The 14,999-nt window shown below is 39.0% G+C and overlaps 1 protein-coding gene across 1 annotated transcript in view; it reads left to right on the top strand.

Annotated features, from left to right (window-relative positions):
• The window catches only part of LOC127180151 (b(0,+)-type amino acid transporter 1), a 54,376-nt gene extending 39,940 nt beyond the window's left edge, over positions 1–14,436 (top strand). Inside the window, exon 6 of the mRNA XM_051134118.1 lies at positions 11,826–14,436. Coding sequence (XP_050990075.1) covers positions 11,826–12,056 — 231 coding nt within the window. The 3' untranslated portion in view covers positions 12,057–14,436. The remainder of the gene's footprint in view (positions 1–11,825) is intronic.
• Positions 14,437–14,999: the final 563 nt, after the last annotated feature.

Genomic DNA, 14,999 nt, shown 5'->3' with positions numbered 1-14,999 from the left:
CAAATGTGACTTACAGCAGAACCTTCTTCACTTCCCAAGACTTTTGGATCAGACTGCAGGAAAACATCACCGTCACAATTATGCTGAATTCCTGGAAAAGCTGATTACAAATTTCCAAACTCGCTTTGAAGATTTCCCTCTCGGAAAACAAGTCTTGTTGTGCATCGAAAATCCATTTCTTGTCAAAAGTATTGCAGAATTCTCAACTGAAGCCATGAAAGTCTTCCCATGGGCCAATGCTGCTACTCTGCAAACAGAGCTAATTGAGCTCCAAGAAAACCTAGCACTGCAGGAATCTCACTGTGACCCTGTCACCTTCTGGACAAAGATGGTTACTGCAGCAGGTGTTCCTCTCTGCAGAAGATGGCCCTTCAAATTCTCACCATGTTTCCTTCAACATACTGCTGTGAATCTGCCTTTTCAACCATGAACATGGTGAAAAACGCATACCGCAGCACACTCACCAATGAACACTTACATCAGTGCCTCCGCCTGGCCCTCACACCTTTTAAGCCCAAGTTTAAACAGCTGGTGGCACAAAGAAGGTGTCACCTTTCACACTAAAGGTCTATCATTTTTTGTGTATAGTTCCAAAGTTTTGAGGTTTGTTTTTTTGTTCTTGTTGGAGTATTTGGAATTTGACCGTTACTTTTCCGGACCTCGGACTGAACGGAAATTTGGTAAGTGGACCTTTCAAGTTTATATTTGAGTACCCCTGATCTAGGGTAACAGGACAGAAGAGTCAGGAGCTCACAGCTGAGAAAGAAGATCCCTCCTGACGGGAATCTCTCATGAAGAGCTGTCGAGGAGGGAAATCAGGTCTGAGAACCATATTCCGGCCGGCCAGTATGGGGCAACTAGGAATAGATGGACCCCGACTCTCTTCAGAAGTCCCGGGAGCAGAGTGATCAGAGGAAAGGCGTACAGACGAAGCCTCAGCCCCAGGGGAGCTGGATGAGTCAGAGAGAACCAGATGAGTCCTGAGTCGCAAAGAGGTCCATCTGAGCCTGGCCAAACACTCACACCTCCCACTCGGCCCCTGCCTCGACAGGATGTCTGCTCCCATGTTGAGATGCCCAGGGACATGAAGTGCCCTCAGCAATAGGAGTTTGTCCTGGAACAACACAAGAATCTGGTGCGCCAGCTTGTACAAGGGGCACGAATGCAGACCTCCCTGGTGGTTGATGTAGTAGATCACCGCAAGTAGGTATCGCCGCGTGACCTTGATCATGTGAAACGAGTTTCCCCTCGGGGGAGAACCCCTTGTAGAGCCATGCATTTTAGCCCAAGCCCGACAGGCCCCAATATTTTTATGCCTCTTAGGCTTCGGGCCAGTTTTCACGTCATAGTTCAGATGAGGGCCGGGGTTCGGGCCTGTTTTATTCTTCACCTTCTTTTTAGATTTTAGACATCCACCAATTATGTTGATGAAAAAAAAAATCTGCACTGGTGGAAGCAACAGTGAACAGTGAAGACTTCACTTCTGCTTTAATTTTCAAGATCGTTTTGGAAGGCGTTTAGTGTCTCCGTCAGCAGCAGCAATGAACGCGCCTTCAGCATAGCTGGAACAGTTCAGCCGAAAAGCTATTGCCATGAATGTGTCGGGGGGGGAAATAAGGAGATTTTTGAATTATTTATTAATAAATTAGTGTTTTCTGAGTCAGTGTCGCAAGGATGAAGTTGCCGATCCTGACTTGCCATCTCCTCTTTGGACGTGCCTTTAGAGAGAAAAGCATCTTTGCAGATTGCTTAAGGAAAGAGTTTTTGTTTTCAATTATGTATGTATTCACTGAGTTTCGATTCATTTTTGTGAAGTGCTCTTGTTGAGACGACAGAAAGTGCATCATGTTTGTTTTCTTTATTTTATAAAAACACCATTAACGTTTTGTTGATATTGTGAGTTCATACAAACAGAAGTATACCATTTATAGTTCCGAATTATGTATTACTCTTACCTTTATGAGCAAAAATGCCAGAATATTTAAAATTGTTTCCACTGAAAAAATGTAAGTGATTGCGCTGGTGCCTCCATGCTCTGCAAAGTGTGTTTCAGCTTCCACTCTCCAGTCTTCCAGGCTGAGAATTCTGATAAGCTGTCGGACAAGGGCCGGGCCAGGGCCTGAGCATCTCCAGGGCCGGGCTAGGGCCTATATTTTAGGCCCGTGCAGGGCTCTAACCCCTTGGTCCTGAGCCACCACTGTAGGGTGGTGGTCGAATCCCACACCACATCCAGATAAGTGGTTCGCTGTAATGGAGTTTCCATGCTGCCAAATAATCTACTAAGGGAACCAGTCTCTCGAGACTGACCTCTGGTGTTGTTTGAGCTGCTAGCTCAGCGTCCTGTAGCAGATGACCGGCAGGAAGTGACCGAACTAGCAGCTCTAGAGACCTCCGTGGGGGTAGCGAGCTCCCCAGCTCCGCTAAGTCTCAGGGCTGAACAGACTGAGGAGTGGACTCGCTGGAGACCGCTGCGCCCTACAACACCGGCAGGGTTGGCAGGCTGATCTCCTGAGGGCACAGAGCAGAGACGGACACTGTCGAATCCGGAGCACCCCGTTTCTCCCCAGTAGGGGCTGGGACCACCACAGTCAGGATCGCTTAGTTGAGGACTTCCTCAACTAAAGCACGACCCTCAGGTCGGGCCTCGTCTCAGGTGCTAGAGAGCGGCGAGGGTATACCACTGGAATGCCGGTGCTTGTTTACAAGCCTCCTGGTACTTGTCAACGATGGAATTAATGGCGTCGCCGAACAGGCTGCAGAAGGTGCAAGCGGGGCATCCAGGAGGTATACCCTGTCCTTTTCTTCCATATCGGACAGGGTCAACCAGAGATGCCTCTCTGCTGTCACCAGAGCTGCCATGGACCGCCCAATGGCACGGGCGGTCTAATTGGTGGCGCGAAGAGACAAATCAGTGGTTCTCCTGAGCTCAGAGATATCATCCCTCTTTATCTCTTCGCCCTTGTCTAGCTCTTTACAGGGGAAGTCCACTTCCAGAACAACAATTTACAAATAATTTACTCACCCCCTTGTCATCCAAGATGTTCATGTCTTTCTGTCCTCAGTCATAAAGAAATTATGGTTTTTGAGGAAAACTTTTCAGGATTTTTCCTCATATAATGGACTTCAGTTGTGTCCCCGATTTTGAAAGATCTGTCATTTTTTTGGGAAAAATTAAAATTTGTATACTTTTTAAGCACAAAAGCTTGTGTAGCACAGGCTCTGAGATGCGCGTTCACGACACTACGTACTATTGAATCACTTCGAAAGGTCACGTGGAACTACAGACCCAGTGTTTACAAAGCGAACGCGCAAAGACTAAAAGAGTGTCTACTAAAAAATGCTGTTTACAAACAAAAAGCTACAATGATGTCGGATGATCCTGAAGTTGTAGGAGAAAATAAGATGGAGTTTTTCGCCATTCGCCAACTTCAAGACGTGATTCTAAGTAGCGTTGGGAAGTTCGGATCATTTTACTGAATCGGACCTTTGAATCTTGTTCAGCAAAATGAACAAATCTTTTTTCGAGTCATTTCGCTCATTTTAGCTAAATATAATTAAAATGTTACGTGTTACTTCCCTAACACATCTACTGCTTACACAAACGTTGATCATACTACAAACAAGACAAAACTGTAATGCTATAAGAAACAGAAAAGATTCATTCATTGTTTACCTAGGTCTTTAGTTTATGATTAGCTCACCTCACATCTTATCTAACAAGTTTTCAGGTTTGAGTCGTTCATTCATCACGTGACAGCCCCATAAGATGAACGAACGACTCAAAAAACCGAAGACTCGAAACAGGTGAACTAATTCCAGTACAGAACCTAATAGGATGTTGCGCATGCACGACTAAACGAATGACTCCCTGAAACGACTCGTTCTTCCCGAGTCACATTAAAGATCCATTCAAAATGAATGAAGCATTCAAGAACGTCATCCCAGAGCCTGTGCTACACAAGCTTTTGTGCTTAAAAAGTATACACATTTTTATTTTTCGCAAAAAATGACAGATCGTTTCGCTAGATAAGACTCTTCTTCCTCAGCTGGGATCGTTTAGAGCCTTCTGAAGCTGCATTTAAACTACATTTTGGAAGTTCAAAATCGGGGGCACAATTGAAGTCCATTATATGAAGAAAAATCCTGAAATGTTTTCCTCAAAAACCATAATTTCTTTACGACTGAAGACAGAAAGACATGAACATCTTGGATGAGAAAGGGGTAAGTAAATTATTTGTAAATTGTTGTTCTGGAAGTGGAGTTGGAGTACAGCCTGGTACGCCTGTAACACCGACATGGTGTGCAGACACGCACCAGCCTGACCTGCTGCCATGTACCCCTTGCCCACCAGTGCAGACCCTCCATGGTGGGGGGAGCAATTGCTAGCTCAACCAAGAAGCAGCCTACCAGGGAGGTAGAAGGTAGCCCAACAACCTGGTATGACTGCAAACCAGCTAGGCTCCTAAGTAATGGTTTTCCTAAAATCAATGTTTATGGCAAGTGCACACGCAAGTCTCTGGGCACTTTCTTAAAATCCACATGGTGGTAAGTGTGCACGCTAGGTACCCTGCACACTTTTCTAAAATTCTGTATGGTATAGGTTACATGCTCGGCTTCATTCCCATTCTCTGAGTTGGTCCAGGCCCCGGTCACCTTGGGCCCCACTCTACCTATGTATCTTTAAAACAGGGTGTTGCTACCTACGTTCCGTGTGTTGGTTCTTAAGCGAACCCATGCAGAGCCAGTGTAGCCCCTGGGTGACAGGCCAGGCCTAGTTTCTTCCCTCAACTGGACCTAGGCAGCAGATGCTCAAAGGTATCAACGAGGATACATAGGACTGGGGCCTGAACCAACTCAGAGAATGGAAATGAAGTTGAGCGCGTAGCCCATACCATACAAGATTTTAAAAAAGTGTGCAGGGTACCTAGCGTGCACACTTACCACCATGTGGATTTTAAGAAAGTGCTCAGAGACTAGTGTATGCACTTGCCATAAACTTGGATTTTAGGGTTAGGGTTAGGTAGCAGATGCTCAAAGGTAGGACCGAGAACATATAAGTGGAGTGGGGCCCAAAGTGACTGGGGCCTAAAAACAATTCAGAAAAAGAGTACGGGCTGGCAGCTTTTGATCCCAACCATACAGGATTTTATAATGGACGCAAAAAGTGATGTGCATCCATACCAACAGTGTGGATTTAACCCTTTGGGATCTGAGGGCGTTTTGGGGCCCTGGAGAAGTTTTGACATGCCCTGACATTTGTGCTTTTTTCAGTATCTTAGAAACATATTAATGGGTGAAGTCTGATTGTAGATTGTAATCAGCATAAACTGGGCTACAATAATATGTAAGCAACATGAATGTACGTGTTTCTGTTTTTATGCAAGTCACTGAAATAAGGCCATGAAACACATTCAGAAGACTTTTAAGAACTGGATGTGGTAGGCTAGAGTTTTTTTCACAAAATATTCATTGGTAAAACATGTTAAAGATGAAGAGTACCTATTTTTTACATTCCTTACTATAGTGGACTTACCAAGGGGTTTATGGACAAGAGCTTTGTTGTGAAATAATTCACAGATCAATCTGGTCATCCGAACAAACAAGCGAGGAATCCAAAAGGCAGGCGGCGAGACAGACAAAACGAGAAAGCCAGGCAAGAAAGCTGAACTAGGGAACAAATGCGAAACAGCAAACCAAAACACCACAATACTCGGTAACATGCAAGGGGAAGTCCGAAGCTTAAATAGAGTGCCTGATTGGCTACAGATGTCCGCAAAATCAGTGCGATGGGTGATGGGAAATGTAGTCTGGGGTGTGATGGAACAGTCTGTGCAGGGTGAGATGTTAACGAAATGCACAGCGCCCTCCGGTTGTGGGCAAACCAGACAGGAATCATAACAAAAGGACAGCATCACCAGAATTCACAAATCATGGAGAACGACATTCGGTATTATTTGCATGTTTATGACAGCGCACAGTGTATTTATAGCCAAAAGAAATCCGAACATCAAACCGCAAACTATCTTTACTGAGGTCAGGAACCATAGTGTTGGAAAAGTCTAACTAGTAAATGTGTTCAAGTTTATGTCACAACAGTAAATGTTTTCTACACTGTAAAAAACAATTTGCTGAGTCAACTTAAAATAATTTGTAACCTGGCTGCCTTAAAATTTTAAGTTCAGTCGACTCAAAAAAAGTTTATTTAACTTGAAATGTTAAATTATACTAAGTGATAACTTAGATATTTGAATCAACTTAAAATTTTAAGGCAGCTGGGTTACCCATCTGTTTAGTTAAGCAAACACAAATATCTAAGTTGTTACTTAGTACAACTTAACATTTTAAGTTGACTAAACTTATTTTAGTTGACTGAACTTAAATTTTAAGGCAGTAGGGTAACAAATTATTTTAAGCTGAATCAACAAATTTTGTTTTTTATTTTTTTACAGTGTAATGCCAATAAGAAATACTTACACTCAGCTGGCTGTAGCCGCTCTTGCGTTCTTTTTGTGAGATAAACAAGCTTAGCCTGTTCCTCTCAGCGCATCTCTTCTGGGGTAAATACAAGGTTTATTCTTCTCAGCGCCTTCTTCCAAAAACGACAAGTTCTTTTTGCTGTCATCTCGAAAATATGCAAGTGCTCCTGCCGGCGCCTTAGCCGACCCCAGGATGTTATGAAAGTGCCCAGAGACTAGCATGCACACTTGCCATAACATGAATTTTAGAAGTACCGCTTAGCTAGAAGCAGCGTACCAACAGTGAATAAAGTGATGGATCCCACAGAGCAGAGAATCCAACTCTCAGGATGAGAGAGAAACTCGGATGCTCGAAAGAGAGCGGCATGCTCATGAGTGACCCTCCAAGGCTAGCTCGACCAAGGATTCTCCGTGCTCATCTGTTGGCTTTGCGAGCCTCCTTGATCCTTACTGAAGCCAGTAACTGACCAAGGTTGGGCAGGAGCCTCCTGCATTGCTAGTTTTACGTAGCTCACTACTAGTTTTCTCCGCTACGCTTTGTGGACCTGTCTTTGTATGTTTTGACTCTGTTACAGGATAGGACCTCCGCAAGCACCTACCCTGTTAAAGTCAGAACCTGATCGACTGATTGTGGTGATGGTCTTACCCATCTGTACTGGATCCAGCCTGGATGTTAGGCTTCAGCTTCATGCTTTCTGGATCATGCGGCCAAGTCGCTAGGCTTCTTTGGCCTTCAGGTCCCCATTATAGTGCTGCAACCCCAGGACTCACGGACCTTCTGCTCGGGCTGAATTTTTCCGGAGTGTATGCTTCGTGAAGTGCTCCCTGACTTCCTGTCTAGAGGTTTGCTTCAAGAAGCTGCCCTAGCCAGGATGCGCTTCTCATGTCCCATAGAGGGTCACTTATGAGCATACTGCTCTCTTCTGAGCATCTGAGTTCCCTCTAATTCTGAGAGTTGGTTCTTCGTTCCCCAGAGTTCTGTGAGTCAGCAACCTCAGGTTGTTAGGCCACTCTCTGCCTCCTTGTTAGCTTGCTGTCTGGCTGGTTTAGCTTTGCAGTGCTCCCCTCACCCTAGAGAGTCCTTCCCAGGCTTTGTACCAGAGATCTTCTTCTTGCCCTCTTCTTGTTTTTTTTTTGTTTTGTTTTTTTTTTTTTGAAAGGGCATTTGATCCTCCTTGCACATTCACTTTGTAAACACTGGGTCAGTACTTCTGCGGCAATGTAGGATGAGTTTGAAGTTGGAGGAGAAAATGGATTGAGAGTTTTTAGACATACCTTAATTGTACCTTAACGGATTTACAAGAATCCGCTCCAGTGTTTGGGGGGTTCAACTTTTCTCAGGTCTGCGTGCACAACAAGTGGGCGGGCAATATGCTAATGTTTCAAGATGACGTCAATTTGTGTCCCTTGCCACTCATGTGATCATGTCCTGTGCTGCCCTTGTCTGTGTGTCATGTCCTGATTGGTTCCTTGTTGATATGTGTCTTGTTCTCATTGGTTATATATATATATATATATATATATATATATATATATATATATATTCCAAGTGGTATGATAATATAACCAGGTAAGACCTGCATTTCACATTTCAGCCTTTAAACATTTTTTAAGAAAAGGGATGAGTCAAAAGTATCAATTATTATTTTGATTTAAACAACTATTGTCAATCAATTATAATATTAAAATATAGCTGCAAGCACCAATTGCGAGGCCAAACACAAAAGAGGCAGAATGAGGAGCTAAGCATGGCAAGGAGCAGCATACCGACTACAACAAAGAGTAAATATAGCTGCAAGCAGCAATTGCGGGGCCAAGCACAAAAGATGCAGAATGAAGAGCTAAGCATGGCATGGAGCAATAGACCGACTACAACAATGAGTAATTAAAGCCGTTTTAGGATGATATCAGTTGAAATGGCTGAAAAATCATAAATACAACCAATAATAATATAGTTTAATGGCTTATCATACACATACAAAGTTTGGTGTCATTATACAGAGATACAGCCTCATTTTCCCTGGTGAAAAAAACAGCATATGCTGGTAGTTTTGATGCTGGAATGCTGGTTAGGTAGGTCCTTGACCAGCAAAAACCAGCAAAGGACCAGCTTAAACCAGCTAAGGACCAGCATAAACCAGCAAAGGACCATCTTAAACCAGCATCAAAACCTACCTAACCAGCATTCCAGCATCAAAACATACCTACCAGTATATGCTGTTTTTTTCACCAGGGTTGGCATCATGCCTCAAATTTGTAGTGGCGCTGTATGAAAACGATTTTGTCTATCAACATTAAATCCATAACTTTGTGTAAGCACAGTCTGAAGATGATTTGAGTCAAATTTGGTGAAAATCGGATCAACTGTCTAGGAGGAGTTCGAACAAGTATGTTTTGTACATTAATCAAAATGGCGGAAAGGAAGTTCGGCCAACTGTGGTATAATTGGTATGTTTGTTGTTGGCATGACCCAAGGAATGTTTTGAGACCAGTTTCATTACAATAGGCTAATGCAAGTTATTAGTATTTTTGGAAATTTCATTATTAATGTTTAATGAATGGTGTATTACTTCTGACCAATAGGTGACGCTGTTACCAAATTAATGTGGCGTGGTCAGTGTAAGGTGACAATGGCACACACAAAGTTTGGTGTAAATATGTTAAAGCTTTTCAGAGATACAGCCTCAGATGTAGTTTGGCATCTTTCCAGCAAATTTGTTGATGCGTTAAACAAAAACCTTTTCGTATATCGACACAAAATCCATAACTTTTTGCCAGTATGGTCTGAAGATGATCTGAGCCAAATTTGGTGAAAATTGAACTAACGGTCTAGGAGGAGTTCGAAAAAGTAGGTTTTGTACATTAATCAAAATGGTGGACAGGATGTTTGGCCAATTTTGGTATAATGGGTATCAATGTTCTCAGCATGACCCAAGGAATCTACTGAGATCACATTTCAATAGGCTAATGTAAGCAGAAGTTATTATCATTTTTGTAAATTTCTTTATAACTTTTGGCCACAAGGTGGTGCTGCCCCCAAACTCTTTGAGTACTGTCAGGGCATGGTGCCAAAGACACATACCAAGTTTCTTAATGATACATCAATGCGTATGTAAAATATAGCATTTTTTGACTAAATTCAAAATGGCCGACGCCCAAAATGGCTGACATGGGAAAATTGGATATGGTTGGACTTGGCATGATACACCGAATCTAAAGAGACCGGTTTTTGATTTTGATTTGTGGCCAAACCATTCACAAGTTATAAGCAAAAACAGCCATTTTTTGTGTCTCCTCACCACTAGGTGGCACTGCACTGAAACACTGCAGGTAGCTTCAGGTCATGCTTGTTATAACAAACACCAAGTTTGGTGTCAATACACCAAACCATTGCGGAGATATAGCCGCACATCCATTTTTGCGTGCTTTTCGTCAAATTCGTTTCCGCATTATTCAAAAACAGTTTGGCTAATCAACTTGAATTCCATAACTTTTGCAAGCATGGTCTGATGATGATCTGAGCCAATTTTGGTGAAAATCAGACAAACCATCTAGGACGAGTTTGAAAAAGTAGGGTGTTTGTTCGACTCTATATAAGCCAAGGAATCAGAAGAAAAAAATATTTTGCTTCTATGCCTTACTGTTCAAAAGTTATTAGCATAAACATGAGTGAAATTTTGGACAAGTGGTGTCACTAGAGAGTTTGAATTAGAGACTCCAAATCTGCTGTGGTAAATGTTAATACTGTCCTCTATTAGTGTGCCAAATTTCACAACTTTCTCACAAGCGGTTCTATACCCATAGACTTCCAGAGCGGAAGAAGAAGAAAAAGAACGTTAATGGATCCAATAGGTGCCTGGCCCTTAATAACATACCATAATGTATTACTTGTTTAGATTTTTATAATGCATTAGCTTCTTGTCGATCCACCAGTTCACATTTAAAAACATGTTTCCCTTTCAGAATATATAGATTAATCTATATAGACTATCAATTCTTGTCTTTCCGTTCCTAAATTTAGGACCTCTTATAATTAGAACTTTTTGTACCATTTAAGACTTTTCATGGCCTGAAATTTAAACAATTAAACCGAACACTTTTTAAGGACCCATGGAAACCCTAAGAACAGTTCAGTGCAAACATTTCTGTAATGCATTTGGCAAAAAAAAAGGTTTGGTTACACTTTATTTTGATAGTACTTTAGACATTCTACTAACTATAAGTAACTTTGCAACTACATGTCAACTAATTCTCATTAATTTGCAACTACATGTCTACTAACTCTCAGAGCAGACTGTTAGGTTAGGTTTAGGGTTAGTAGAATAAGTTGACATATACTTGCAAAGTTTAGAAAAGTGTTTTATATTAAGCAGACAGTCTACTAATACTCTAATTGACATGCAGTTGCAAAGATACTTACTGTTAGTAGAATGTCTAAAGTGGACTATCAAAATAAAGTGTTACCAAAGGTTTTGTTGACTATAAATTTTACCTTTGAAATTTGAGGCAAGTGCAACTCTGGCGTCCTGTTGTTTGTTCACAACTAATGAACATTCTACATGATTCATAGATTAAGTAATAAATGAATTATTAGTTTAAATGTGTCATAATGTATTAGTTCCCTAATAACATACCAAATTAACAAATGATGTAAACCCATATGTTAATTACCACAGTGGTTAAAGCTATGTACTTCAACTTCCAGCTATCTGCTTTAATAAATCATTAGCTAATGATTTGTAAATGTATCATGATGTTATGACTTTACTTGTTGAGACACATAACTATTAACTAATTGTTAAGTAATATGTCACTGTGGTTATGAATTTAGAATTAGTCATGTGCCTCAACAAGTAAAGTCATAACATAATGATATCTTTGAAACAGACAACTGGAAGTTGAAATGCATGGCTTCAACCCATTGTGGAAATTAACACATGAATTTACACCATTAGTTAATATAATATGTTATTATGGAATTAATACATTAAGACACATTTAACTAATAACAATTTATTGATTACTTAATCTATAATTCATATAGAATGTTCAATTGTTGCTGATGCCTTAATTATTTATAAATGGTTTGGTTTTTCCTGAGTTATGTAAGAACCCATGATTATCTGTGCTTTATTTAAGCATGAATTAATGCATATTTGTGCACCTGTATTGTAAAGTGTTACTAATATAAGCAATATAAACCTACACATAGCTAACAGGCAGAATCTGCATACACTTTATAGACATAAATACTTTACATAACACATAGACACACACATAATGTGTGACAAACCTTGACAGAGAAAGAAGTTAATATTTACCCATTGTCTTTCTGTCTACCCTTCCAAGGTACCTATAATTATTCCCATCCTGGTGTTGCTGGCTGCAGTGTTCCTGGTACTGGCACCCATCATTGATGACCCTCAGATTGAGTATCTCTATGTGACCCTCTTCATGCTGAGTGGCATTGTGATTTACATTCCCTTCATTCATTTCAAACTGTTTCCTGGATTGTTAAATAAACTCACAGTCTTCCTTCAACTGTTCCTAGAGGTAGCACCAACTGCCAAAAACCTGTAATGCTGAGGAAACAAATTAAGTGTTTTTTTTTTTGTTTTGTTTTTTCAAATTCAGATGTTATATGCTCTCACATTTCTACAAATATAAATTTGAAAAGAAAAAAACAAATCACATCGTTATTTTCTTTAAGTTATACAGCTCCTGCGTATATGAAATCTGAATCTGAATAATTGCCTTTTTTTTTTTTTTTTGAGAAACAGATGGTAAGGTGTAAGGTAAAATATTTGATAGAAACTATTCTTAATTCATCTTTTGGTAAAACTTTACACCAAGGTTCCATTTATTAACTTTAGGTTTTGATTACTTTTGTGTTACTTTTTAAATGTGGGCGGTATGGAAGCCCGTTTCTGCCACTAAATAAAAAATATATATATATATTGCGACTTTTTATCTCACAATTCTGACTTTTTTTTCTCTGAATTGCGAGATACAACCTTGCAATTCTGACTTTTTTTCTCAAAATTGTGAGATATAAACTCACAATTGCAAGATACAAAGTCAGAATTGCAAGATATAAACTCGCCATTGCTAGATATAAAGTCAGAATTGACTTTACGTCTGACTTTTTTCTCGCAATAGCGACTTTTTATCTCGCAATTCTGACTTTTTTTCTCGCATTTGCGACTTTTTATCTCGCAATTCTGACTTTTTTTCTCGCAATTGTGAGTTTATAACACGCAATTCTAACTTTTGTTTCTCTTCATCTGGCACGATAGGAAATCACGAAACGTGATTCTTACAGTAGGGGAGCATTGCTGCCACACACATATTTTTTTCCACTCAGCGATGTCATAATAACGAGATCTTTTCTCAGACCCAGAGGATATGACTCATTTAAGATGATCAGATCTAAACTGTTATTTCTGAATAATCGACTCTGGACTTGGGATATTATTTGGATGGCATACGTTTGATTTAACAGCAAATGCAATGAATTCACCTCAAGCTGGAAGAAAAGTATATTTAGGCGGGAAATCTCTCTCCAGTAATAAAAAAATGTACCACAAATGTTAGTTTATTTAAAGTAATGTTTGCTTATTAATATGGATGAATTGCATCATCGAAGGTCAGCAGCAAAGACACTGGTTAATAAAATGGGATTAAATACGTAAAGCATATTTGTTTTATGCAACATATTTAATTATTGCAGGATTATGTCATATTCTGAGTTTGAATTTCACAGTTTTTATTCATTTTGAGGAATACTGAATTTGTTTTTTGTGAGTGAGATGAGTGAATTAATGCATGTTCACATTTAGTCTAGAATACAGTAACATCGTGTTTACTCCCAATGTCCCAACAGGAAACTCAATAAGTCAATCAATAAATGCGTGAAAAACTGGCACTACTTATTTGAAAAAGTAACTCAGATATTTTCTTAGAAATTCAAAAATATTGCATTACTTTACTAGTTTTACTTGAAAAAAGTAATATTATTACATAACTCATGCTACTTGTAATGTGTTACCCCCAACACTGCTTATATATTCGCAATGCTTTGTGTTGTATCAAAAATCTTTTAATAATTTTTTGTCGTGAAATACAGATTATAGAAACCAATTTTCAAGGCATATGAACTATCTAGGACCAGTTTTGAAAAGTAGGTAATTTAAGACAATTTTTTTTTTCTTTCTTTCTTTCTTTCTTTCTTTCTTTCTTTCTTTTCTTTTCTTTTCTTTTTTTTTTTTTTTTTTTTTTTGCAAATTGTGTCAAAGTAGCTTTACAGTATTAACAGGGTAAACTGTGTGTCGCAATAGTGTTCGATTTTCATCTGGCCAAAAATCTAAATCTTTTCCAATAAAACTGTACATATAAATAAATGATTCTAGCCCATATGATTCCATAGTTCTTAAAAATACAAATGTTCTAACTACAGCACCATGTATTGTCCGATGGACACTACATGGTATACAATCATGCAATCATACTATATACTTTAGAACGTCCTGTTAGTCTTTTTTTTGTTTTTTTTTTAATCAACTCTTTCCCCGCCAAATGAAGAATTTTGTAATAAATTTGTTTGTTCATGCAATGTTGATTGTCTTATTTTGCTAATAGAAAAAGTCGTCACAGCAACTGAAACAACAATTACTGTCATTGGGGTAGTTTAGTTTTTATGTAACAATTTTTTGTTTATTTACAAATAACAAACAGTGAATTGTTATACAAACCTTAATGGATAACTTAGTCTAATATGTAGATAAGACTGACTTTGTTTGTAAAATATTATACAAAAATAAGATACAGTATCCAGCAAACGGATGCAAGTTTGCATGCAAGTTAGATTAAATTTGCAGTGCATACATAAAACTGAATACATGTCTTATATGTTTTTTTGTTTTTTGTTTTCATTTCTGAATTATAATTTGAATGGAACATTTCTGGATAAATAAAGTAAAAAAAAAAACATTTATCTGAGCTTTGTTTTGCCATATTTTATGAGTTCAAGGTGTGTTGATGAATGTTATGTGTGAATAAAAGCCTCATTTTCCAGCGTATTGCACTATATGGGGGAAATATATAATGGTTTTAATAAAGCAAACTTTATTTAAGTTTATTTAAACTTAAGTTATTTTAAATTGTTGTTTATAACAAATAATAATTATAGCATTGAAAACATACTATATAAACATGCTAAAAAAGTAGTATGCTTATGTGGCAAAAGTGGTCCAATAAAGAAGGGTTACAGAACTATTCAGAACTAAAATCAATTAGTGGTTAACAGAATACTGGAAAACAGGTGTGTGTGTGTGTGTGTGTGTCCGTGCTCCAACGTTTCACTGTTTGTGTCACATCACCAAAGAACTTATATTGACAAGAAGTGAAAGCCAATAGAACATATTTAGAACATATGAATTATTCTTCACAAAATCTCTGCGCTATAGAAACCAGTTTCGGTTGAAATTCCTATTTTAAGTGCAAGTATTAGCATTATAAATGTTA

This window comes from Labeo rohita, chromosome 17, assembly GCF_022985175.1.
Source record: "Labeo rohita strain BAU-BD-2019 chromosome 17, IGBB_LRoh.1.0, whole genome shotgun sequence".
NCBI lineage: Eukaryota > Metazoa > Chordata > Actinopteri > Cypriniformes > Cyprinidae > Labeo > Labeo rohita.
Note: the sequence above shows the minus strand (reverse complement) of the source record. Positions and strands in the feature narration are given on the sequence as shown.